This window comes from Thecamonas trahens, assembly GCF_000142905.1.
Source record: "Thecamonas trahens ATCC 50062 unplaced genomic scaffold supercont1.23, whole genome shotgun sequence".
Lineage (NCBI taxonomy): Eukaryota > Apusomonadida > Apusomonadidae > Thecamonas > Thecamonas trahens.
In genome coordinates, this window is record NW_013657657.1 from 419,311 (window position 1) to 442,732 (window position 23,422).

The 23,422-nt window shown below is 63.2% G+C and overlaps 6 protein-coding genes and 3 non-coding genes across 9 annotated transcripts; 5 read left to right on the top strand and 4 right to left on the bottom strand.

The window, feature by feature from the left end:
* Positions 1–41: 41 nt before the first annotated feature.
* On the top strand, positions 42–113 carry AMSG_20031. The gene has a single exon. It is a non-coding gene; the product is annotated as a tRNA-Glu (tRNA).
* A 274-nt stretch (positions 114–387) lies between these two features.
* On the top strand, positions 388–459 carry AMSG_20032. Its single transcript has one exon. It is a non-coding gene; the product is annotated as a tRNA-Glu (tRNA).
* Positions 460–534: 75 nt separating this feature from the next.
* Positions 535–6,014, bottom strand: AMSG_05506 (uncharacterized protein). The gene is made up of 2 exons (XM_013902455.1): positions 2,734–6,014; positions 535–2,686 (listed from the first exon to the last, which is right to left on the bottom strand). The coding sequence occupies exons 1-2, from the start codon at positions 5,996–5,998 to the stop codon at positions 573–575; spliced, it is 5,379 nt and encodes a 1,792-aa protein (XP_013757909.1). The 5' UTR covers positions 5,999–6,014; the 3' UTR covers positions 535–572.
* Positions 6,015–6,215: 201 nt separating this feature from the next.
* AMSG_20033 lies at positions 6,216–6,287 on the top strand. The gene has a single exon. It is a non-coding gene; the product is annotated as a tRNA-Glu (tRNA).
* A 112-nt stretch (positions 6,288–6,399) lies between these two features.
* On the bottom strand, positions 6,400–7,070 carry AMSG_05507 (Yip1 domain family protein; the record flags this gene model as incomplete). The annotated part of the gene is made up of 2 exons (XM_013902456.1): positions 6,400–6,987; positions 7,035–7,070. 2 exons carry the CDS (start codon positions 7,068–7,070, stop codon positions 6,400–6,402), a joined length of 624 nt encoding a protein of 207 aa, XP_013757910.1.
* A 744-nt stretch (positions 7,071–7,814) lies between these two features.
* Positions 7,815–9,620, top strand: AMSG_05508 (uncharacterized protein). The gene is made up of 2 exons (XM_013902457.1): positions 7,815–7,880; positions 8,259–9,620. The coding sequence occupies exons 1-2, from the start codon at positions 7,836–7,838 to the stop codon at positions 9,609–9,611; spliced, it is 1,398 nt and encodes a 465-aa protein (XP_013757911.1). The 5' UTR covers positions 7,815–7,835; the 3' UTR covers positions 9,612–9,620.
* A 1,014-nt stretch (positions 9,621–10,634) lies between these two features.
* On the top strand, positions 10,635–12,164 carry AMSG_05509 (uncharacterized protein; the record flags this gene model as incomplete). Its single annotated transcript, XM_013902458.1, has 1 exon — positions 10,635–12,164. The coding sequence occupies one exon, from the start codon at positions 10,635–10,637 to the stop codon at positions 12,162–12,164; it is 1,530 nt and encodes a 509-aa protein (XP_013757912.1).
* Positions 12,165–12,274: 110 nt separating this feature from the next.
* AMSG_05510 (uncharacterized protein) lies at positions 12,275–13,467 on the bottom strand (the record flags this gene model as incomplete). The annotated part of the gene is made up of 2 exons (XM_013902459.1): positions 12,275–13,244; positions 13,280–13,467. The coding sequence occupies 2 exons, from the start codon at positions 13,465–13,467 to the stop codon at positions 12,275–12,277; spliced, it is 1,158 nt and encodes a 385-aa protein (XP_013757913.1).
* A 1,207-nt stretch (positions 13,468–14,674) lies between these two features.
* On the bottom strand, positions 14,675–23,268 carry AMSG_11883 (uncharacterized protein; the record flags this gene model as incomplete). The annotated part of the gene is made up of 5 exons (XM_013902470.1): positions 14,675–15,410; positions 15,576–16,030; positions 16,068–16,259; positions 16,690–20,104; positions 20,183–23,268. 5 exons carry the CDS (start codon positions 23,266–23,268, stop codon positions 14,675–14,677), a joined length of 7,884 nt encoding a protein of 2,627 aa, XP_013757924.1.
* Positions 23,269–23,422: the final 154 nt, after the last annotated feature.

Below are 23,422 nucleotides of genomic sequence, written 5' to 3' on the forward strand. Positions count from 1 at the left end.
ACAAGTACTTTCTTTTCCTGCGTCAGTGTCAGCCAATCAATTCCCCCATAGTACAATGGCTAGTATATGAGCTTCTCACGTTCAAGATCAGAGTTCGATTCTCTGTGGGGGAGTTAACTTTTTTTTTGTCCAGCTCGCGACCCTGCCTTTGCAGGAAGGAATGCAGATCAAGTGGACGGTGTGATGGGAGGAGAGAAAGAAACAATGATAGATGTGCGATTGCCGTTGAATGTAAAGGGCGGTGATGGGATGGTAGTGGAGATGGCGTTGGATAGGACGCGCTGTGCACCGGTCGTGGGGCACCAGCGGTGTCTGGGATGAGAGTAAGGCAATAGACAATACTATACAAATGAGTAATTGGTTCGCCGCTGTATTCAGCCAATCAATTCCCCCATAGTACAATGGCTAGTATATGAGCTTCTCACGTTCAAGATCAGAGTTCGATTCTCTGTGGGGGAGTTACCTTTTTTTTGTCCAGCTCACAACCCTGCCTTTGCAGGAAGGAATGCAGATCAAGTGGATGGAGCGGTCGACTTGGAGAAGTAACGGCTTCAATTCGTTGCTGCTGCAAACTAGATCTCGTCGTAGGCGGCGGTGCCGGTGTCGTCGTCGACAAACTCGGCGAGGCGGACACCCAGAGCCTCGAGCCAGGCCCCGACTTCGCCGAGGAGCTCGGCCTCAACAGCAACCTTTGTGTCAAGCATCGGGTCTGGCGACCCGGAAGCAGCGGCAGCGGCAGCGGCGTCGGCGTCAGCGGCCCAAGTCGACCAGACAGCGTCGAGGCAAGATGCAGCCTTGACCCATTCGGACTGGACGCGGGCCAGAGAGAAGGAGGGGACGGCGGCAAGATCCATCTCGCCGAGGCCGTGCGAGGTCAGCTTTGCGGAGCGGATGGCCGAGGTGGCGGCGTCACGGGCAGCCTGTGCCTCAGACTCTTCTCGGAGAATGCGCTTGATGTGCTCGGCAGCAACGTGGAGGAGATGGTCAACCTCGAGGAGGGCAGGCGAGCCCGGTGGAGCGGCGCGACGCAGCTGCTCGAGGGCGGCGATGCGAGCACGCTCGTGGTCGATGAGCGCGTCGGGCGCAGTGCCAACCCCCGCGGTGGAGGCAAGGTCGGCCAGGGCGATGGCGGCCGAGAGAAGGGCGAGCCACTGGTCGCGCTCGCCGGACGAGGCGGTGTAAAAGTTGAGGCTCCGGGCGCCCGAGGGCGGAGCAAAGACAAAGCCGCGATCGTCGTCGGAGCGGGCGCCGGTCGGGGCGACGCGGGCACCGGCGAGCTTGTACGCGCCCTGGACCTCAAAGCCGGCCTTGAAGAGGCCCTTGGGCATGGCCCAGAGCAGCAGGTCGTTGAAGAGAAAGAGTGTGGCCGACTTGCGCTTCTTCCCGGCGCGGACCCAGAGGCCGCCGTCGGTGACAAAGAAGCGGCCACGGGCGAGGAGTTCTTCGGCGTCAAAGTGCGGGCCGGGCTCGATGGCCTCAAGTACTTTGCGTGTGACGAGGCGGTTGTCCTTGAGGCGTTTGGACTCGTTGAGCGAGTCGGCAACGGCCTTGATGGCGGCGAGGCCGGCGCGGAGTGGAGTGTAGGCGGCCGAGTCGCGCGGGGTGAGGAGTACAAGATCCTTGAGTAGGAGCTCATAGCGCGGGATGCGCTGGACAGGCATGATGTGGAGGTCGAAGAGGTCAAGGCCGTGGAGGGCCGAGGCGTACTGGGCCGAGCGCGAGGCGAGAAACTGCTTGAGCGGATTCTTCTTCTTGAGTTTGGAAAGGAGCGCAACCGACTCGTCGTTGGCGTAAACGTACGGCTTGTAGGCAGCCTCGAGCGCCGGAGCGAGACGGACAAAGACGTCGCCGAGCTCGCCAATGGCGACAGGGCCACCAGCGAGCACCCGCTCTACCTCGGCCATCAACCGCGACGAGACGCGAAGCACGTCCTCGATCGAGGTGAACGTGGCCGGCACGTCCTTGTCGCGGAGGACCGAGGCGACGGCCGGACGGGTGAAGAGCTCGACCATCGACTTGATGGCCTTGACATAGGAGCGCTCCGAGGTGAGGACCTCACGGGCGACCTTGGTTCGCCTGCGGATCCGCTTGAGCAGCGGGCGCGTCACCTTCCGCACGGCGTAGCCGCGCCAGACCGACTGGATGACGACGGCGCGGGCGGCGATCTGCTCCCAGACAGGCGGGTCGAGCTCGCCGGGGACATTCTCGCAGAGCGACTCGTCGAGGTCGAGCGACTCGTCTGCAAACTCGGCGCCGGCATCATCGGCAGCAGCGGCGGCCGAGGCAGCAGCAGCAGCAGCAGCGGCGAGGCGGGCGCGGGCTGCGCGGCGTTCATCCTCTGCAGCAGCGGCAGCGGCTTTGGCGGCGGCGACGGCCTGCGAGCGATGGCGGGCAAAGTCGAGCGAGCGCGAGTTGGCGTTGGCACGAGCTTTGGCGAGGCGCGCGCGGCGCGAGGCGGCGGCTTTGGCGGCGGCGCGCTTGGAGCGCAGGATGGGGTTCTGAGCCGACGAGCCGCGCTCGCGAAGCTTGGCCTGCCACTCAAGGTAGATGCGGAGGTTCATGGCACGGATGGCGGCAACAGACTCGGGCGATGAGCCCGAGAGCATGTCTTCCAGTTCGGGGGTGAGCGAGTCGAGAGCAAGGCCGAGATTGACGAGGATAGCTGGGTCCGGGTACTCTGCGGCAACTCGGTCAGCGGCGAGGAGGCAAAGGTGTGACGGAGGTAGCGCGGACCCGAGGCCGGCTGGCGGGCGGCGAGCGAGTCAAGGAGCGAGAGCTCGAGCCTGCGGCGACGCGAAAGCTTGCGCTGCTCAACGCGGACGGCAGCAAGCGCGTCGCGCTCGGCCTCGAGCTCGTTCCACTCCCAGACGCGGAGCGCTGCAAGCGAGACGCCGCGCTTGACACTTGGGTTCTTCACGCTTTTGGCGAGGAGTGAGGCGTAGAAGGAGGCGTTGCGCGGCTCGGCGTCGCGGCTGGACCTTGCCTTCTTTGAACGCGATGAGCGGCCGCCGGATTTCCGGAGGCGGGCGAGTGTGTGCTTGGCGATGAGCGCCTGTTGCTTGGAGACAGTCGAGTGGAGGTTGGCATCGCGGGCGGCAAGTTGCGAGACAGTTGTTGTCGAGGTAGCCAGGTTGTTGCGACGGGTGGCGAGGCGCTCGAGGAGCAGCCGCTTCTGGAGACGACGGACGGTTCGGGCGTGGTTCGACCGGGTGGCGGCGGCTTTGCTCGCCCGGGAGGCACGGCGGTGGGCAAGGAGCCGCTGGGTGTATGGCCCTGGGCCAGTCGATGCATCACTGTCATCTGCGTCGGTATCGTACAGCCGCGGCGCGGTGGACGACGACAGAGAGGCCTCACCCCACGCCGGATCGACGAGCTCATTCCAGGCTGGGCTGGCTTCACGGACTGGGTCTGGCGAGTACGAGGCCGAGCTCGACGATGACGTCGACGCGGCAGTCGAGGCTGAGGATGACGCCGGCTCGGGTGAGGGGGTGCGTGGGGCTGGAGCTGGCGGCGACAGTGGCTGAACCTGAGAAGGCTCTGAGGGCGTGGCATGAGCGGATGGAGCTGTGGGAGCTGTGGAAGCTGCGGGAGCTGCGGACTCATCGAGCTCGTCGGCAAAGTCAAAATCGAGATCGAGGTCAATGTACTCGGGAACGTCAAACTCACGGGTGTCGTCCAGAACAACACGGGTGTCGTCGAGACGGGTGTCGTCGAGACGGGTTTCGTTGAGGCGAGTGTCGTCCAGGCGAGTGTCGTCGAGAGCCGACTCGAGATGAACGGTGAGATCGGCAAGGTCCGAGGCAAAGTCTGGAGGTGCGAGGGCGGCAGCAGCAGCGGCAGCAGGAGGGGGAGAGCGTGCAGGCGAGGACGCGTATGCGGCACGGGCGGATGAGGATGTGGAGGCGGGAGGGGCGACGACATGGGCGCGGAGTCTCGCCTCGGCCCTACGGGCGGCAGCGGCGGCTTCAGCTTTTGCAGAAGTTTCAGCTTCAGCCTTGGCCTGTGCAGCGGCCTCGGCCTCGGCGTCAGCCTTTGCCTTAGTAGCAGCCTCTGCCTCTGCCTTTGCCTTGGCAGCAGCCTCTGCCTCGGCCTCAACCATAGCAGCAGCCTCGGCCTCGGCCTCAGCCATAGCAGCAGCCTCGGCCTCGGCCTTCGCCTTAGCAGCAGCCTCGGCCTCGGCCTCAGCCTTAGCAGCAGCCTCGGCCTCGGCCTCAGCCTTAGCAGCAGCCTCGGCCGCAGCCTTCGCCTTAGCAGCAGTCTCTGCCTCGGCCTTTGCCTTAGCAGCAGCCTCGGCCTCAGCCTTTGCCTCGGCAGCAGCCTCGGCCTCTGCCTTTGCCTCGGCAGCAGCCTCGGCCTCGGCCTCAGCCTTAGCAGCAGCCTCGGCATCAGCCTTCGCCTTGACAGCAGCCTCGGCCTCGGCCTCAGCCATAGCAGCAGCCTCGGCATCAGCCTTCGCCTTGACAGCAGCCTCGGCCTCAGCCTCAGCCTTAACAGCAGCCTCGGCATCAGCCTTCGCCTTGACAGCAGCCTCGGCCTCGGCCTCAGCCATAGCAGCAGCCTCGGCATCAGCCTTCGCCTTGACAGCAGCCTCGGCCTCAGCCTCAGCCTTAACAGCAGCCTCGGCCTCGGCCTTCGCCTTGGCAGCAGCCTCGGCCTCAGCCTTGACAGCAGCCTCGGCCTCGGCCTTGACGTTAGCAGCAGCCTCGGCATCAGCCTTCGCTTTAGCAGCAGCCTCGGCCTCAGCTTTCGCCTTAGCAGCAGCCTCGGCCTCAGCCTCAGCCTTAGCAGCAGCCTCGGCCTCAGCCTTTGCCTTAGCAGCAGCCTCGGCCTCAGCTTTCGCCTTAGCAGCAGCCTCGGCCTCAGCTTTCGCCTTAGCAGCAACCTGGGCCTCGGCCTTCGCCTTAGCAGCAGCCTCGGCCTCAGCCTCAGCCTTAGCAGCAGCCTCGGCCTCAGCCTTCGCCTTGGCAGCAGCCTCGGCCTCGGCCTCAGCCTTAGCAGCAGTCTCGGCCTCAGCCTTCGCCTTGGCAGCAGCCTCGGCCTCGGCCTCAGCCTTAGCAGCAGCCTCGGCCTCAGCCTTCGCCTTAGCAGCAGCCTCGGCCTCAGCCTCAGCCTTAGCAGCAGCCTCGGCCTCAGCCTTGGCAGCAGCCTCGGCCTCGGCCTTTGCCTTGGCAGCAGCCTCTGCCTCGGCCTTTGCCTTGACAGCAGCCTCTGCCTCAGCCTTTGCCTTGACAACAGCCTCTGCCTCTGCCTTCGCCTTGGCAGCAGCCTCTGCCTCAGCTTTCGCCTTGGCAGCAGCCTCGGCCTCGGCCTTCGCTTTAGCAGCAGCCTCGGCCTCATCTTTCGCCTTGGCAGCAGCCTCGGCCTCGGCCTTCACCTTCGCCTCGGCCGCAGCCTCAGCCTTCGCCTTGGCAGCAGCCTCGGCCTCGGCCTCAGCCTTAGCAGCAGCCTCAGCTTTAGCTAGCAATGCATCCACAGAGGCCAGACCGTCGTCCTCGTCCTCGTCACTATCCGCCAGCAGGTGCGCGACAGCAGCATGATCACTCCCAGCAACCCAATCATCGGAATCATCGTCATCCAGCACGGCAAAAGCCATCCGGTGCACTGTCGACGTGTCCCCACCACCAGACTCGGACATAAGGAGACCACTGAGTCCTGTATCGTTGAGCGAGAGCGCATCCAGTGCGTCACCCAACCCGTCATCGTCGCCATCGTCCGAGTCCATCGCATCCAGCTCAGCCGCCACACTCGCCAACCCGCTAATTCCATCGTTTTTCTTACCACTGGCCCGTTCTTCACCCGTATCCGGCGAGAGTGAGAGCGAGAGTGAGAGCGAGTCATCAGCAGCCTGCGCAAGCTCATCTGAAGTCACCTCTAGATCGTCATCGCCGCCGACCGAGCCGGCAGAAGCGTCCGAGTCGGACGACGCCGACGAAGACGACGACGACGACGCGAGCAGGTCGCTGTCGTCATGCGCAAGCAGCTGCGTCAGCGACGCCATGTCTCCTCGTCCGCTGAGACAGGTGTTGACCTCCAGCCCCTGGTCATGGACACGGAGAAGGAGGCGGACTCGGACGCGGGCTCGGCGTCGGTCTCGGGTTTGGGCTCGACTCGTGGCGCCACACGCGTGTGTTGGGCAGCCGTTGGTTAACGACGAATGGGCATCCAATGTGATATTGAAATAAGCAGTACTCGTCGATCACTTTCAGCCAATTAATTCCCCCATAGTACAATGGCTAGTATATGAGCTTCTCACGTTCAAGATCAGAGTTCGATTCTCTGTGGGGGAGTTGCCTTTTTTTTTGCCCAGCTCGCGACCCTGCACCACCATCGCGCGATCTGCCGTGCACATCATGCTCATAATGGTTCCTTCAAGCCTGGTTTAGTGGCACACGAGCATGTCTACACGTCTACAGCGACGTACTCGAAGAAAAGCATTTTGACGACGACCATGACGCCGGCGTGGGCGAGAACAACGAGGCCGACCACCCACCATGGCGACGCGACGGCGCGCGAGATGAGTGGGACGAGGTTGCGGACGAGGAAGCCAGCAGAGACGAGGAAGGCGAGGCCGACGGCAGACCAGCGGATGATCTCATGCGGGATGATGCACGCCATTGCGGCCGGAACGAGTGGAGCCGAGGCGTAGCCATAGAGCGAGTAGGCCGACGACGGAGCGAGCGGCACGTCGTACCAGTAGGCAAGCCCGGCGAGGACGGTAGGCGCCAGGCCAACATAGCCAGAGATGACCGAAAGGGCCAGCAGCATGTGATGAAAGTTGTACGACCAACTGGCACCTGAGCTCTGCGCCGCCACGTAGGCAGCAAAGTTGGAGGTGACGGCAATGGTAAAGATGAGGGTGGCCGGAATCCACATCGTAGCATAGAGATCGCCAAGCGGTGGATGAGGAGCAATAGGCAGAAAGGCGAGACCAAGTCTCCGAGCAAACTCCACCGAGGAGACATCAAAGTACCTTGCGTAGTACTTGATCTGATACGGAGCGTAATTGCCCTCATCCAGGCCACCACCATCCCCACCAGTGCTACCACCAACAGCAGCAGTAGCAGCAGCATGTGATGTAGAAGCTTGAGCAATAGAGGTGGAGGTATGGCCAAGATCAACATCATCATCAAACTCCAGCAAGAGCAAACTCTCAGGACTTGTTCCATCTCCACCATCTCTACCATCCATCATGTCATCGTCGAACACCAGCTCCAACTCGCCCATGCCACCCGCAGCTGTTCCTGCCCCTGCCCCTGCTCCTGCCCCAGCTCCAGCTCCAGCTCCAGCCCCTGTCCCGGTCCCTTCCTCTTCGCTGCTGGCAAACGGATTGGCAAGCCTTGCTTCTTCCTCTGTCTCTGCAAATGGGTTGTCGCTGGGGAGACTCATGGTCGCGAGGAGTGTGTGGTGTGTGAGGCGTGGCGGTGCCGTGTTGGGTGGCGGGCGGCGGGCGGCGGGCGGCGGGCGGCGGGCGGCGGGCGGCGGGCGGCGGGCGGCGGGCGGGACGGTCAGACTCGAGGCGATCATGTTGTCATCGGCGAGATCATATGGCTGTGTGTGATGTTTGCTGTGTCGTGGGTGGGCGATGATCGGCGGAATTCAGTATCTGGCGGGTAGCGATTGGCGAGTGGCGGGCGTTGCGGTGGGTGCGGGGCGATCGAGACACTGACGGTGCCCAGTGACCAGGGATCAAACTCATATGATTGTATGTAATGTGTACGTGGCGTGTGTGATGCGCTCAGCGGGAGCTATCACTTTGTCGCATCCAACGAGTCCGATCGGATCGCCCCGGGCCAGACGGCGAAGCAAGCCACCACACCTGACTCACGCCAGCGACCATGTCAGCTGAAGCACAGGACAGAAGCCTCTACATCCCATCGGAAGTACGTTGCTACCTACTTGTCTACCACTTTGGCCATCCCCCCCCTCCATGCTATCTGGTCCCAACTGTTACCCATGCCCGTTGTCCTCGGGTCATACTTACTCTCCTCACTGACATCTGTGCTCGGTCATTGTTCGTTGGAATCCTTCCATTTATCGTGCCGTCTCGCTCTGTCCATCGTCTTCTCATCTCCTCATCGATCTCATGTCGATTGCGTGCTCTCGTCGTCAATCGCATTGTCATTTCCATCATACACACACGCGCGCATGTGTGTGTGCATGTATGTGTGCAAATACATGTGTGTGTGTGTATGTGCTTGCCCTGCCAACTACTGGGTGTTGCCCTCGCTTCAACTGCCCTCGGATCACCACTGGCACAGGATCCGGACCACGGTCGCCGCTTTGGCATTTACTGGGACTATGAGAATGCCCACATCCCCTCGGGCGCCGACATTGGTAACATCTTTGTCCGCATGCGCGCAGAGGTGGAGCGCCACGACGGCCGCATCTCCTGCTTCAAGTGCTTCAACGCACCCGAGTCGCACCGGGTGCGGATGCAGGATCTGTCCATCGAGTGCATCAACGCATCCAAGAAGAACCGCAAGGAGGCTGCAGACCACCGCCTCGTGGTTGACATGTTCCGATTTGCGCTCGAGAACCCCAACACTCACCTCACCTTTGTCCTCATCTCGGGCGACTCGGACTTTGCCTACCCGCTGGCCACGCTGCGCAACTACAGCCACCGCATCTGGGTCTTTCACCCCAAGCAGGCGTCCAAGGCACTCCGCGATCACGCACATCTTGTTCGCCCCTGGAAACCCTTTTGCACCGCCGTCCGAACCAAAACCACCCTCATTACCCCGCGCCAGAGCTCCTCGTCCGCACCGGCGTTTGCAGGAGTCCAGTCCACCGCTCTCCTCCGCCCTGGTCTGATCGGCTCACCCGCGACCTCCCCGCCAGCCTCGGCCTCGACGTCGGCCTCGATCCCGACCTTGCTCAGCAGCACTGCTGCCGCTGACGCCGCTGCCGCCGATGATGGCAACGTTGTTGACGATGTCGACGACGCTGACGACGCTGACGACGACGACGACAACGATGATGATGACAACATCGATGTTGACTCGGAGGCCTCGGCGGGCACCGTCGCCTCGTCGATGCTAGCCACTCACGCCATCGAGGCCCTGATGGAGATCTTCGAGGAGCATGTCGACGACGACGGCTCGATGCTCCGCTCCACACTCGGCATCAAGCTCCAGGAAAAGTACCCGTCACTGGTCCAGCGCCGCGGCGATGCACGGACACTCATCAAGCGAGCCATGGACCTTGGCCTCCTCGTCCCGAATCCGCTCTCGCAGCACTCGCTCTGTCACCCGTCGTCGCCCATCGTCGTTGGGACCGACTCGCCGCTCCCGGGCGATGAGGCAATCGACTCGGAGACTCTTGCCATTCTCCTCATCGAGGCTTCGCGCGAACACGACGAGACTGGCAAACTCAAGTTCTCGCTCGGCAGCCTCAAGAAGCGGCTCAAGGCGTACAATCACGAACTCGTCGCAAAGTCCAAGATCTCTGAGGCTCTGAACAAAGCCAAGTCGCTTGGCTACATCAACGTCATCAAAGAGCCGGTCAACCGCACTCCTCGCTCCGGACAGAGCAAGAAGAGCATGCAGACGATGGTCGTTCTCGAGGCGCAAGGTCTGCGCCTCGCCAGCTCCCTCGCGGCCCAGTTTGAGTAGACTCCCCCCCCCCCCCCCTCTCAGGCATCATCTCGCCTTCTCCATAAATTTTTTCCGCCCCCACCCCCCGCCCCCCACCCCCACCCCCACCTGGCGCGAACACGGGCGCGAGCGACCTGGCGGGGAGGCCTTGGACCCAGACGAAGTCCACCTGTCACCGTACGGTAGCAGTAGCCGACCCTCCGTGGTCACCCAACCAAACCTTAGACCATCCCCGCCATGAGCGACTGGCCAACTGAGCCGTCTAATGTACGTACCTTCTCCCATGCCCATCCCCCTACTAGGGGGGCAACAAGGATAGCCAAGGAAAGTGCCGCCGGGGCAAAGACCTTCAAGTCGCTCAAGAACCGCCCCCCTCCCCCCCCTCCCCCCCCCCCCCCCCCCCCTCCCCCATTCCCACCATCCCCTCTATTCCGTCCTTCCTTCCTCTCGTCCTCTTCATCATCCACCATTGTGTATGGTGTGGTCTTGTTGGTGATGGGTGTGGAGGTGGGGGCGGAGGGTGAAAGGGCGCGAGAGGACGACTCGCGAACACCGGCATGAGGAAGGAGAAGGGGAAGAAGGGCAAGGGGGGGGGGGGGGGGGATACTCACCGACCGACCGACCGACCCACACGTACACATACATATGTGTGTACTCTATGTCTATGTCTATGTCTATGTCTATGTCTATGGGTTATGGTGCATCCCCCCCCCCCCCCCCCCCCTCATCATCATGGGTATACTCATTACCTCACCTCAACCACATACACATAAGCAGGGCTTCCCACCCCTCTTCGGTGGTATGTCTCCCTTTACACCCTCGCCATCGCCGCCGGTCATGGCCGGACGCCGGGGAGTGACCACGTCGCCGAGTGCTGACCTTCCGCTCGGCTTTGAGCCGTTCCTCTCCTCGCCACCTCCGCACTCTCTGCGATCGGTGGCTGGATCGGCTCCTTCGTCGTCGTCCAGGCTGCTAGGCATCATTCTTCAGGAAGATGAGTCGCCATGGGGCGCTCCGCCTACTCCATCCGACGCCACCGACATGCCCTCTATCCGCGCAGCCGCCGCTGAAGTTGCGCTCTCGTCGTCTCTCTCGGCTTCGTCGCCAGTCTTTGTACCCTCGGTCGCATCGACCGCTCCGTCGACAAACTCGCCGTCGCGCCCGCGGGCAGCCACCACCACCTCGACCGTCCATGTCTTCCACTCGCCGACCACCCGCTCGCCCATTCAGCGGACGCCGACCCACTCGCCGCAGATGTCGTCACCGCCACAGCAGCAGCAGCAGCAGCAGCAGCAGCCGCCGCCACCGCGCCCCGCCGAGGAGCCGGCCGCCGACGACATCATGATGCTCTGCGCTCAGTTCCCGGACTTTGACCCCGAGTACATCTCGGACATCTACGCCGAGGCTGCCGAGTCGCGCCTCGCTGCCGCCGACACGCTCGCGCAGATGAACTTTTACCGCTCGCACCTCCACGCGCAGGGCCGCGGCCCGGCGCCTGCGCGCCGCGTCTGCCGCTACTACCAAGAGGGCGGGTGCTACCGCTCCGACTGCGCCTTTGTCCACACCGACACCCAGCTCTCGTGCTCGTACTGGCTCGTTGGCTCGTGCATGAAGGGTGCCGAGTGCGCCTTCCTCCATGGCCTCGACGACTCACACCGAGACGAGCTCGACGACATGCTTGCCTCACAAGAGGCTGCCGCCCGCGAGGCCTCCGAGGCCGCCACCGCCGCTGCCCTCGACGACGCCTTCTTTGCCCCGGCCCCGGCCCCGGCCCACGATGCCCCGCCCGTTCCCTCGATGGCCTCCAAGCTCAAGCGCGCCAAGCTCGGCGAGGAGTTTCCGCGAGTCAACGCCGGCGTCATTGACGAGATCTTTGAGGCCCACGGGTACAACTACGACGCGACCAAGGCCGCCCTCATGGCCGAGCACGCCGACGGCTTTGTCGAGGTCTCGGACGTCGTCGGCGGCTCGCGGGCCGGCGGCCGCTCCGCCAGCAAGCGAACCAAGGCCAAGAGCATGCCGTGGCTCGAGACCGGCGATGCCCTCGCCGCCCTCTACGCCTCGGAGCGCGCGACTGCCGAGGACCTCGCCCGCACGCGCAACCACTACCTCCAGCAGTCTGCAGCCGCTTTTCGCGCCGGCGACAAGGCGCTTGCCAAAGACCTCTCCCGTAAGGGTCGCGCCATCGAGGACCAGATGCACGAGGCCCACGCGATTGCCGCCCGCAACATCTTTGCCGCCCGCAACCCGCCCAGCCTTCTCGAGTCCAAGAAGGTTATAGACCTCCACGGCCTCCACCCCGATGAGGCCGTCGACCACCTGAGCGCCGTCCTCGACTCGCTCATCGCCTCGGGCATCATGGCCTACGTCCTCGTCGTCACCGGGACCGGCCATCACAACGCTCTCGCCAAGAACGGCCTTGTCGAGCCGGCCGTTGCCGACTACCTCGCCGAGTCGGGCCTCGTCTACTCCGACGCCTCCGTGGACGGGCGCGGCGGCTGTTTGCGGGTCTCGCTCCCTCGGCCTGACCGCTCCGTCCGTACCGGAAGGCATCATGGCGGAAAGCGATAAAGTTGAAAAAAGTGAGCAGCGTCGGCGCGTGCAGCAGGAACGTGCGCGATGAGGACACGTTGAGCTTGTCAGCGTCGGCGAGAAGCAAGTTATCATGCCCTTCTCTTGCGTCACCGCCCGTTCGCCCGCAGCAGCCGCACCACGGCGGCCATCCACGCCTCGGAAATAACCGGCGAGTAGCAAAAGTGAGTGCAATCGCAGCCAAACGGCTGGTCGGGCGCGTCATGTCGGAGGCCCAGGTGCGCCGCGTTGAGATCGCGCGTCATCTCCCACAGCGGGAGGACATGGAGCCACTCGTGGGCGGCGTCGACCTCGGTGCGGACTTCTTCCATGAGACTGTTCCGCACCTGCTTGTCCGTCGAGTTGGTTGGTGAGCAGCGGCACGGGCTACCTGGCTCGGCATGGACCTTGCTCTCAAACAGGCCCGAGCCATCGGTTGTCTCAAAGTGCTGTGTCGACGTCTCCTGGAAGATGAAGACATGGTCGGGATGCTGGGCCCACTCCTCGACTTGGCCAAACAGCTCCCGCAGCATGGCCCGGTACTTTTCGCGCTCGTCCTCGGTCCGGATGGTCATGTGCAGCCCGATGTTGACCACAATGACGTCTGCCACCTTCATCGCCCGCGCCACGTTCTCCACGTTGTGCCGGTAGTGGTCCATCCGGCCCACAAAGCCACCAAACGGGCTGACAAGACCATCAAAGCCCGAGTTGTCGGCAAAAATCAGCTTGCCTACATGCATGCCGGCAACCTTGGCCGTGCACCCGAGAAACGCCTGCATTTGCCCCGAGATGGAGTCGCCGCCCTGGATCAGGATTCGTCCTCCGAGCTCGGCCCAGAACTCGGCGATGCCGACTCGCGGAAAGTGGGCCAGAACAGACGGCATTGCCACCTGCCGGAGCCGGGCCAGCGGCTCCTCACATGACCGCGGCAAAACCGACGACGTCCGCAACCCCTCGTTGTTCACAGAGCACGGCGCCGAGTCAGCATGGTCCACATCGGACGGCACACACGAGATGCAATGGATGGTGACCGAAGCGAGCTCGGCATTGGTCCGCGCAAGCAGTGCATCTGCGATGTCACTTTGTGCCGGCATACGTCGGCCATCAGCGCACACGCTTCGACAGTTGGCCGACACAGCGGGTGGAACTCCGGGCTCGGCAGGCATTCGCCGCGCGGGAGATTGCGGGTCACCGCCGTGTTGACAAAGTCCGAGTCGAACGCTGGCTCGTCCGACTCGACCACCACCGGCGACAGGACCACTCGATCGCCACCGTTCACGACCGCCACACCACCGCTAGCCATTGCTGCCGCCTGCAACGCCTCGTACGCCGCTTGGCTCTTCTCACTCAGCACCCCAGGCGCCGAGTCTCCACCAAAGACCAGAAACGACGGAAAGACCTCCACAGACCCGCTCGCGGCCAATGGAGTCGGAGCCGGAGCCGTAGCCGGTGTAGAGGTGGACGGTGAGCCAACTTGCTCATGATGATCGTCATGGTGATCAAGTTGATCATGTTGGTCGTCATGTTGATCGTCATGTTGGTCATGTGACTGTGCTTGATCGTCTTGCTGGTCGGGTGGACTTGATGTATGTCCATGTTGTTGATTATGACCATGATCATGGCCATGATCAGGAGGCGAGTAGGGTGGTGGGCGAAGAGTGACACGTTCAGACTGATGAGCCAAGTTGCGGTCTGAGAACAGGGCGACGACCACCAGTACGCTCCCCACACACACCATGAGCAGGAAAGGAAGTCTCATGCGTCGTCCAAATACCTTACGGGGGAACCTCACCATGCCGGAATGCTTGGTGAGGTGTCCGTGTCTGTGTTTGAGTCCTGTGTCCGTCTCTGGGATGTCTCAGTTCTCTGTCCGACTCGTGCAGCGAGGTCGACCCGTTCAGCGAGGGCGATTCCAATCCGTACCACATGCTGTGTCAGTGAGGATCGGTGGATGTGGGGTGATGAGCTTACTGGCGATGGTGGTGTTCAGGGCGATGGGGATCTGGTCGTTGGCTGGAGGTGTGACAGGGCGATGGGGATCTGGTCGTGGGTTAGAGGTGGGACAGGGCGCCGGGGATCTGGTCGTTGGCTGGAGGTGGGACAGGGCGCCGGGGATCTGGTCGTTGGATGGAGGTGGGACAGGGCGACGGGGATCTGGTCGTTGGCTAGAGGTGGGACAGGGCGACAGGGATCTGGTCGTTGGCTGGAGGTGGGACATGGCGCCGGGGATCTGGTCGTTGGCTGGAGGTGGGACAGGGCGATGGGGATCTGGTCGTGGGTTAGAGGTGGGACAGGGCGCCGGGGATCTGGTCGTTGGATGGAGGTGGGACAGGGCGATGGGGATCTGGTCGTTGGCTAGAGGTGGGACAGGGCGACAGGGATCTGGTCGTTGGCTGGAGGTGGGACAGGGCGACGGGGATCTGGTCGTTGGCTGGGGGTGGGACAGGGCGACAGGGATCTGGTCGTGGGTTAGGCCAGCCCACGCATGACACCATGACCGGACAAGAGTCTCAGCTAGCTGCAGCAGAGCGCAGTATCCGAACAATCGCCGCCATCCACGCCTCGCTGAGGGCAGGCGCAAAGCAAAAGTGCGTGCAGTCGCAGTCAACGGGCTCGCCTTTGGGGTTGATGCGGAGGCCAGAATGGACGGCATGATCATCACGGGTCATCTCCCACAGCGGGAGGATGTGTACCCACTCATGGTCCGGGTCGACCTCGTCGCGGATCTCGTCCAGCAACGCGTTGCGGATTTGCTTGTCGGTCGAGTTCATGGGCGTGCAGACGCACGGATCTCGCGGTTTGCGCTTCGTGTGGCGCTCAAAGAGGCCCGAGCCGTCGACCGACGCAAAGTGCTGCGCCGACGTCTGCTGAAAGATAAAGACGTGACCAGGCTCGAGTGCCCACTCCTTCACCTGCGCAAACAGCGCCCGGAGCATGTCGCGGTAGGCCTCACACTGTGCATCGTTGAACACATTCATGTGCAGCCCGATGTTGACCATGATGATGTCTGCCACATGCATCGCCCGCTCCAGGTTGACCGCGTTGTGCTTGTAGTGATCCATGCGGCCAACAAAGCCTCCCGCCGGGCCGATGACTCCATCGACAGCCATGTCGTCTTCGATGGTCAGCTTGCCCGGCTGCGCACCCGCAACAGCAACCGTGCACCCAAAGTACGACTGCAGCTGGGCAGAAATCGAGTCGCCGCCTTGGATCAGGATCCGACCATCGAGCTCGGCCCAGAACTCGCTGACGCCCGCTCGAGGGAAGCGAGCAAGCAAAGACGGCATCGCTACCTCCCGCAGCCGAGCCCTCGTCGCCTTGCACGACTGCGGCGAAACATACATACGCGACCCGTCCTCTTCCGCATTGCAAGGCGCACCAGCCGCAGCTGCGATGTCCGGCTGGGGGCACGACAGGCAATGCATGATCACGGCGACTGACTCTGTCTCAATCTTCGACATCATTGCATTGACAATGTCGTTCTTCCGCTCACACATGTCCTTCATCACCTTGCATGCCTCCACTGTTGGGCGGCAGAGCTGATGGCGTTCGGGATTGGGCAAACAGTCATCGCGTGGGAGGACCTTTCCGAGCGCAACGTTGGCCTGGTCCGAGACAAACGGCGGCGCATCCGAGTGGACTGTCACCGGCAGTAGTGCAAGCACCTCTTCACCATCAACAACAGCAACGTCGCCACTGGCCGCCGCCTGTGCTTGCATCGCCTCATACTCGCTCTGGCTCTTCTCTCCCAGCGCCTCAGGCGCCGATCCCCGACCCATTACCATGTACGACGGAAAGACCAGGACCGATCCTCCATCCGACGACGGAGAAGACGGCAAGTCGGTGGCGGACACAGTCGACGCTGGCTCTGTCCGCGCGTCGTCCGGGGGCGATGATGATGACGATGATGACGACGGCGATGACGACGGCGATGATGGTGGCGATGTGGACGGTGATGTTGATGTCGATGTTGATGGCGAGTTTGAGGATGGCGGCGAGGTTGACGGCGACGATGATGGTGACGTCGATGACGACGAATGAGCAGCGACCAAATCCAAACGAAGGACATGGTGACGAGGAGAGGTCCAGACGAGCCTTACCAGGATGACCGAGGCCACACCGGCAGCAAAGGCTACCAAGAACATGCTACGTCGCCACCGCCATGGCTGCAGCACTCGCATGGATGGCGACTTGGTCCTCCCTCTCTTAGAGACGGGTGTCTTGACCTCTCTCCTTCTCCGCCTCTCCTTCTCTCCGCATCTCCGCTCCGAGTCTCGCTTTGCCGGCGCAGACCCCTGGCGCCGTCCGTCCCTCCCGTCCGTCCCCCCTTTTGGTTGCCGACCAAGCGGCGGCTCTGCTGGCCAGCCGCATCTTGGCTACGCACTCAGGCAGCCATCGGCAGACTCGTGTGTTCACATCATGTCAAGGAGATGTCTGACCGTTGCTGCCCCTCAAGATCACCGCCCATCCCCGTCAAGACATGAGCCTCGATGCCACGATCCTTTTACTGCGTCGTCGGACAAACACCGATGCCCACGTGGTCCTCGATCCACTTGAGCTCGCGGAGGATTTTGGCCACCGTAGGGTGCTTCGTCGGCACCTGGTTACACACCGCCTCGGCCACAGCCGTGAGAACCACATCGCGGTATGTCTCATTCTTCAGCTGTAGCACGTCGATCGTCAGGCTGTGGACCTCCACAAAACCCGCAAGAAGCGCAGCAAGGACGTTGTTCTTGTCCTCCGCATCACCCACCACATCGAGCACAGCAGCCAAGAACTTCTCGCACACTTCCATCGTGCGCGCCACGCTCAACTCTTCCTCGCTCGGCCGGGGCGCAATCGGCGCCCGCAGCAGCATGCCCGACACTCGCGACAGGCTTGCCAGGTCGACGAGGCCGGCACAGCCACCCTCGATCCGAATCGCACTCACAATCCGCAGGGCCATCTCCCGCGTCGCTGCGTCGATTGCTTTGCCGTACTGTGGCGTGTTGGTCCTCGCCTCCAGCACGCGTGCCGCCGATCGATCAAGCACCTCGAGCACCCGCGACGTTTCACGGACCGAGTCGGCGTCGTCGCCATAGAGCGGCACTACCTGCCGCTCAACCACAAGCCGCGCGTCCAGCGTCCGTGCCAGCGGATACATCGTCTTCAGCCTCGGCCGACACAGGTTGCCCTCGTTGAACATGTTGATCGCATCGTACACGCAATACTGCGCATCCTGTACCACGCTCATCTTCACCCACTTGTTCAGCCGCTCGCCGGTCACCCCAAACGAGTCGAACCACGAGAGAACGACTGCGCAAATCCCGCGCGCCGTCGCCGCCGAGCCATCCTCAATCGGCACGAGCGACGCCGCAACCGCAAGCGTGTCCAGGTTTTCCGCAATGTTCGACACCGTCACCCCGTCAGACACTCTGCCGGGGCAGTCGAGAGTGGCCACCGCGGTCATCCGCGCCCCATCTCTCAGCCTCTGCTGCGCATCGGCGGCCTTGATCCCACACCTGGCTCCGCGCGCCTGCACTTCCACCCGCAGATCTGCGCCCAGCTTGTCCAGCTCGTCATCAGGGAACGACCGCCGCTTGTACCGCAGCACGTAGCTCGGCAGGTCGTCGCACTCGATCTGCGCCAGCTCACGGACAACATCCTCGCCTGCGACTTCCAGCCCGTTCTCGGCGCAGATTCGTGCCTCCGTCTCTGCGTCGAGCATGTAGCCGAGTCGCGCAAGCACCAATGCTTCGGCCGTCATCATCGCCGGCGCTGCTCGGATCCGCGACTCGAAACCAGGGAGGATAAGCTCTTGCAGCGGCGTCGCCTCACCACCCGGCGTCCGCGGGCAGACCTTGTCTGGCGCAAACTGCCACAGCATCCGCTGCACGTCAATCGTCACTGACCCGGTCTCGGTAACCTCCGTGTACGCAGCCCGCAGATCGACATCGGTCACCAAGCCCGCCTCGCGCCACGCGCTCAGCGCTGCAGCCGGCTCGGCCTCACCTGCAAGGGCCTCGCCCAGATGATGCGCCAGCGCAGGCTCATCGCGGAAAGGGATTCCTTTCACGCCAGCCCTGAGAGCGTCAACCACAGCGCCGCATCCACCGCCGATAAGTCGGATCGGCCATGCCCACGGTGACTCGCTGTCGATTGTCTCGTTCCGAGCCGCTTCGGACACGGTACGCCGCACAGCTGTCCACCCGGCGAGCCGATGCAGCATCCGCACTCGCTCGCCCATGTCCGGCGTGGTCGACTCGAGCATTTCCGACGCGATGTCCGTCACAAGCGCCACTGCGTCGTCACTCTGAAGCACGACGCTCAGCCCGTTATCGAGGCTTTGTGCGCTGACCAGCGCAAGGTACGCCCAGCCGCCTGCGCTGATCTTGCGCAGCTGCGGCCGCAGCTGCTCCATCCGCCCCGACTTCCAGTTGCTGTCGATCAGTACCGCGTGAAGCATGTCCAGACTGGGATGCGCGCTTGCTCCGGCGCTGATCGTCTCCCGCAGCACCGGTACCCACCCGCCTGCCTCACCGCTCTCGCACCATCGCTTCATGCAAGCCATCAGCGCCTCGCCGTGGACCGGAGTCCGGTCAAGCAGCTCCGCAAGCTGCTCGGCCGACATGCTGCAGATCGCGGCAGCAACGGCGGGCGTGAGCAGGACTTTGCGTGCGGCATCGGTGCCGGCACCGAACAGATGCGGTGCAAGCGTCTCAACCTCGACCTCGCGCCGCGGCGTGAGTGGAACCCGCGCCGCAAGCAGCAGGTCCACATCGTTGGCTGTCACCTCGACCTCGACACCTGCCCGTGCCAGCGACCACCGGATGACCGCCAGCTGCGTCCGCAGCGGTAGCATCCTCCCCGCACCCGTGCACATGGTTGCAATCGGCGAGTCTGCCCGCGCCATGTCCTGCAAGACAGCGACGGCGCGCGGATGCTGCGTCACCCGCAGGTTGCGGAGGAGAGCCTCGAGGACTTCTGGCCGAACACAGGCCATCACAAGCGCAGGCTTGTGGTACGTGGCGATGATGGCTATGAACAGACTCGCCGAGTGCGGGAACGACCGCCACGCCACCTTGATTGCATCCCAGTCAAGATGGCCCTGCTCAGCCACACGCTGCAGCACTTCGTCGCCGGATCCGCTCCGCAGGCTCGGTGCCGCGTACACCGCCGGCCCACGCCGAATCCCTGCTTCATCCGACGCGCAGAGATGCACGCACAGATGCGCAGAGAGGACCGGCCGCATCCGCGCCAGCACGTCTTCACACGCCATCAGTGCATTGCTTGTTGCTGCAAGTTCGCGTCCGAGGCTGCTGTTGTCGTCGATGCGGGCGCTCAGCACGTGGCGCGTCCACATCGCCAGCCGCACGCCCTGTGGCACAAGCTGAAACATGTCCGATCCGAAGCAGCACTCGTAGAACGGGACGCGAATGTGGTCGTCAGCAGCCGCAACAGCCATGCAAACCGTAGCCATCCACTCGGCCCAGCACGGCTCGACACGGATCGCTGCCATCATGTCGTCGCCCAGCATGCGCCTCGCCCTTGCCACCTTGCTCTCCACAACATCGCGCATCTTTGCGACCCGCTGGACAAGCTTCTCGGGGTGTAGATCCTCAGCGAGCGTCTCGAGAACAAAGGTGAGAAGAGCCACCAGTCGATCACGCGAGACATCGCCACGCGGCGCCAGATCCTTGAGGATCCTGCCCGCCAGCTCGTCAGCCGTCGCCACCAGAGATTCTGGCGGCGCCACGCCAAAGAGCAGCATCATCGTCCGCTGCTGCACTGTCTGCGCTGCATCGAACGCCATGTGGTACGGTCGGATCCGAAGGAGCTTTGCCTCTACATCACTCCGCCCACCGAGCGTGTCGAGCAGCCGAAGATGGTCCGACGTCACGTGTCCGACGCACGCCACGATGGCAAAGCCTGGCCGGCTTGCAGCCACCTCATCGACCAGTCTCGACCAGCCCGAGACCGACAGTTCAGCGCTGACAAGACACAGCGCTCTTCCCGCCAGGGCATCGGACGAGAGATACCTATCAATCTCACTGAACACCTCCGTCGGCGGGTACGTCGAGCGCACCCGGTACGCCTCGGTGGCATCGATCCTGGTCTTCAGCCAGTTGTCGTTGTTGCACTCGACGATCACAAACCGCCGGAGCGCCTCACCTCGCGGCGCCCGGCACACCGTGTCAAGCTCGAGTAGCGCTCGCGGCACACCATCGGGCGTTGTACCGAGCTGCCGTGCTTCGGCCTCAACCTTGCGCCTGATCGCACCCTCCACGGCCGGATGCTCGCGGACAAGCGCCTTGGACTCGAGCCCGTCGCTCCCACCGGCCACAAACGGCGTCCAGGCGAGGCTCGGCAGCGGACGCTCGAGCTGGATCTTGAGGAGGTCGCCGACGGTGGGCGGCATGAGGATGTCCTTGTCGAGCGAGACCTCGACAAAGCTGCGGTGCAGGGCGTCGTCGGCGATGACGATGATGTGGACCAGTCCGCTCGCGGCCCTCATCAGCTGTCGAAGCTGCCCGCCTCCGAGCTGGCCAGCGACGCGGAGGAGGATAAAGACCATGTTTGGCTGGCAGCTCAGGTGCTCGATGTCCTTGAGCGACGAGTCAAAGTCGGTCTGGCTCACTACCTTGCGCAGAGCGGAGATGCCGATGCACTTGGCCACCCTCTGCGCCGTCACCTCTTCCATGGACTCGAGGACAAGCCCGTTGTGGATGGCGCCGGGCTCGGCCTCGATCAACATCCGCAGCATGTACGCCACCTCGCCCTCAACTTCGCCTGTTGCGTTGCAGAGCTGGTTCCGCCAAACCTGATTGTATGCCTGACGGAGCTCGACGCTCCCGATGATCTTTCGCGCCAAGCTCGAGCTGTGATGCATCATGTAGGTGTCAATCTTCGGCGCCATCCCCCCCTCGCCGTAGCTCTGCCGCAGCAACTTGACGACCGACTGCGGCGTGTCCACCAGGCCACGGGACATGGGGCCGCTCTCCAGCGCCTTCTCCCGCGCCTGCTTCAGCACCTTCCACATCTCCTGCGCGGCCGCATCATTATCGTCGGCCGCCCGCCCGTACACGACCATACCGAGCCGCCACTGCGCGCCGGCCACGGTCGACGTCCGGGTCCATGGCACAGGGATGGTGGCCATCGCAAGCCCGTCGCTTGCGTGCGGGCTCTCTGCTGCCACCATCAGGCTCTGGCTCGCAACATCGTATTCCAGTACCGCCCCGGCAATCGCGCCCGGCACGCTTTGCTCCGTCAGCTCAAAGACCACCGCCTTGGGCGCGCCACCCTTTGGAATCACGGTCAGCAGCTGCTTGACCGGGAACGCGCACGGCGTCATGTCCGCCGCCTCGGCCTCGGCCTCGGCCTCCGCACCAGCATCGCCAAGCGGTGGCTCGAGCTTCCATGTCGGCCTGGGCATCCGATGCAGAACCTGCATGACCGTCGTCTCTCCCGTCAGCGTCGCCCATCCCTGAGGACAGTCGTCGCCGGAGTAGCCGATGTACACGTCGTCCGGGAGGCAAACGTCCGCCACCACTACCTCCGACCCACTCACCACGACCACCCGCTCCTCGCGCAGCTGGACTCCAAGACAGATTGGACACACTCGCACTGTCCCGTTGGGCCCGTGCTTGCCGAGAATGGCGCAGTGAGCTTCGATCTGAGCCTTAAGGTTGTCTCGCGCTTCCAGCGCCAGCACCTCACCAACACCCTCGCTGTGCTGCGGCTGGACAGGGCTTGTCGTGCTGGCGTCGCCGCTGGGCCCCGCGCCGCCATGCGGGAGTTCCGCCGCAGGAGGCTCTGCGAGATCGATCTGCACTCCAATCGCTGTCGCCACCCGCTCGACGATACGGGAAAACGCCACGCCGCCGTCAGTCTTGCGCCTGAGCAGGGCCACGACGCTGGATCGCTTCATCTGCGCCATCTGCGGGTCGTACAGTGCCGACTGGGCATCACACAGTGCCGCGAATAGCGCCTTCTTGGACTTGCTCAAGGCGGACTTGACCGCCGTGACAATATCGTCCGCGCTACTATCAGCGTTGAGCACCTTGAGTGACTTGACGTCCATCATCGAGTCCGGCTCCGCTTGCGCTGCTTGCGCCTCTCCGGCCGCCCCGGGCGGGCTCACCTTGTCTGCTGGATCAACTGGCGATGCATCATCCGCTGGCACTGCTGTTGCTGCGTCAGTGGGCGTGCTGTCGTCAGCGGCGCTCCCTTCTTCCTCCTCTTCCTCCTCAAACTCCTCGGGCTCATCCTCGGTCCCAGCGTTCGCAGCTTCAGCCTCGGGCTCGGTTTCAGCCTCAGCCGCGACATCAGCCTCAACTTCCGCCTCGGCCTCAGCCTCAGCCTCAACCTCGGCCTCGACCTCAGCCTTGGCCTCGACCTCAGCCTCGACCTCAGCCTCAGCCTCGGCCTCAGCCTCCGGCTGCCCGTCGGCGCGTGCATCGTGAAACTCATCGTCACCGTGATCGTCCTTGTCACTAAGGTGCTCGCCACCCTCGTCGCCATCGATCCCATTGCCAACACCGGATTGCCCGCGGCAGTTGAGCTCGTAAGGCACATTGCATGGCTTGCGTTCGATCGGTTTGGTGACGCGTGCCTCTGTAGCCCGCGAGGTGAGGAGCATGCGGGCGACTTTGGTCATCTGCATGTCCATTTGGCCCATGGCGGCGATTTCCTCCTCCACCTTGGCTTGGATCTGGGCGCGATCCGCTTCGTCGTGGATGGCCATCTCCTCCTCGTCACTCAGCCCCTTCAGAAGCGTAAGCATCGGAGCAAACGCACGGTTCGAGTTGGTTAGCACTGTCACCGTGCCCAGGACTCGGTCGCGAATGCCGACACCCCGCCCATCGTTGTTGTCGCTGGTAAGAGTCACAATGGCTGCACCAAGCGCCACAAGCTCTCGCGACGAGACAACCAGCTCGTCGGACCTTTGCAGACCGAGTGCGTCAAGTGCCATGACCACAAGACTTTCGCACGTCAGCTGAAGCATCGGGTGCGTGCCGTTCTTCGCCATCACCTCCTCGTGCATCTTGTCCATCTCGAGGCGACACGCTTGCAGCGCCCGGCGGATGCGGGCCTTGGTTACAGTCTCCGTGGTTGGACCAGCCATCTTCTTGTCTTGTTGGTAGTGTCAAGAGAGGTGTGTGTGTGTGTGTGTGGTGGAAGCTTTGCGTTGCGAGCTCGTTATCCCCTGCGCTGAAAAAATGTCACACTTTGTGGAGCACCGGTTGGTGCCCGCCCGGTTCCTCCGCGGCTCGACTGCG

What these genes read in the sequence shown, in the direction of transcription:
- AMSG_05508 (XM_013902457.1), top strand. Translation starts at nt 7,836, where the DNA reads ATGTCAGCTGAAGCACAGGACAGAAGCCTCTACATCCCATCGGAA. An exon ending in GCCTCTACATCCCATCGGAA is followed by an intron (nt 7,881 to 8,258) that starts GTACGTTGCTAC and finishes CCACTGGCACAG; the next exon opens with GATCCGGACCACGGTCGCCG.
- AMSG_05506 (XM_013902455.1), bottom strand. Translation starts at nt 5,998, where the DNA reads ATGGCGTCGCTGACGCAGCTGCTTGCGCATGACGACAGCGACCTGCTC. An exon ending in CGCCCGCCAGCCGGCCTCGG is followed by an intron (nt 2,687 to 2,733) that starts GTCCGCGCTACC and finishes CCGCTGACCGAG; the next exon opens with TTGCCGCAGAGTACCCGGAC.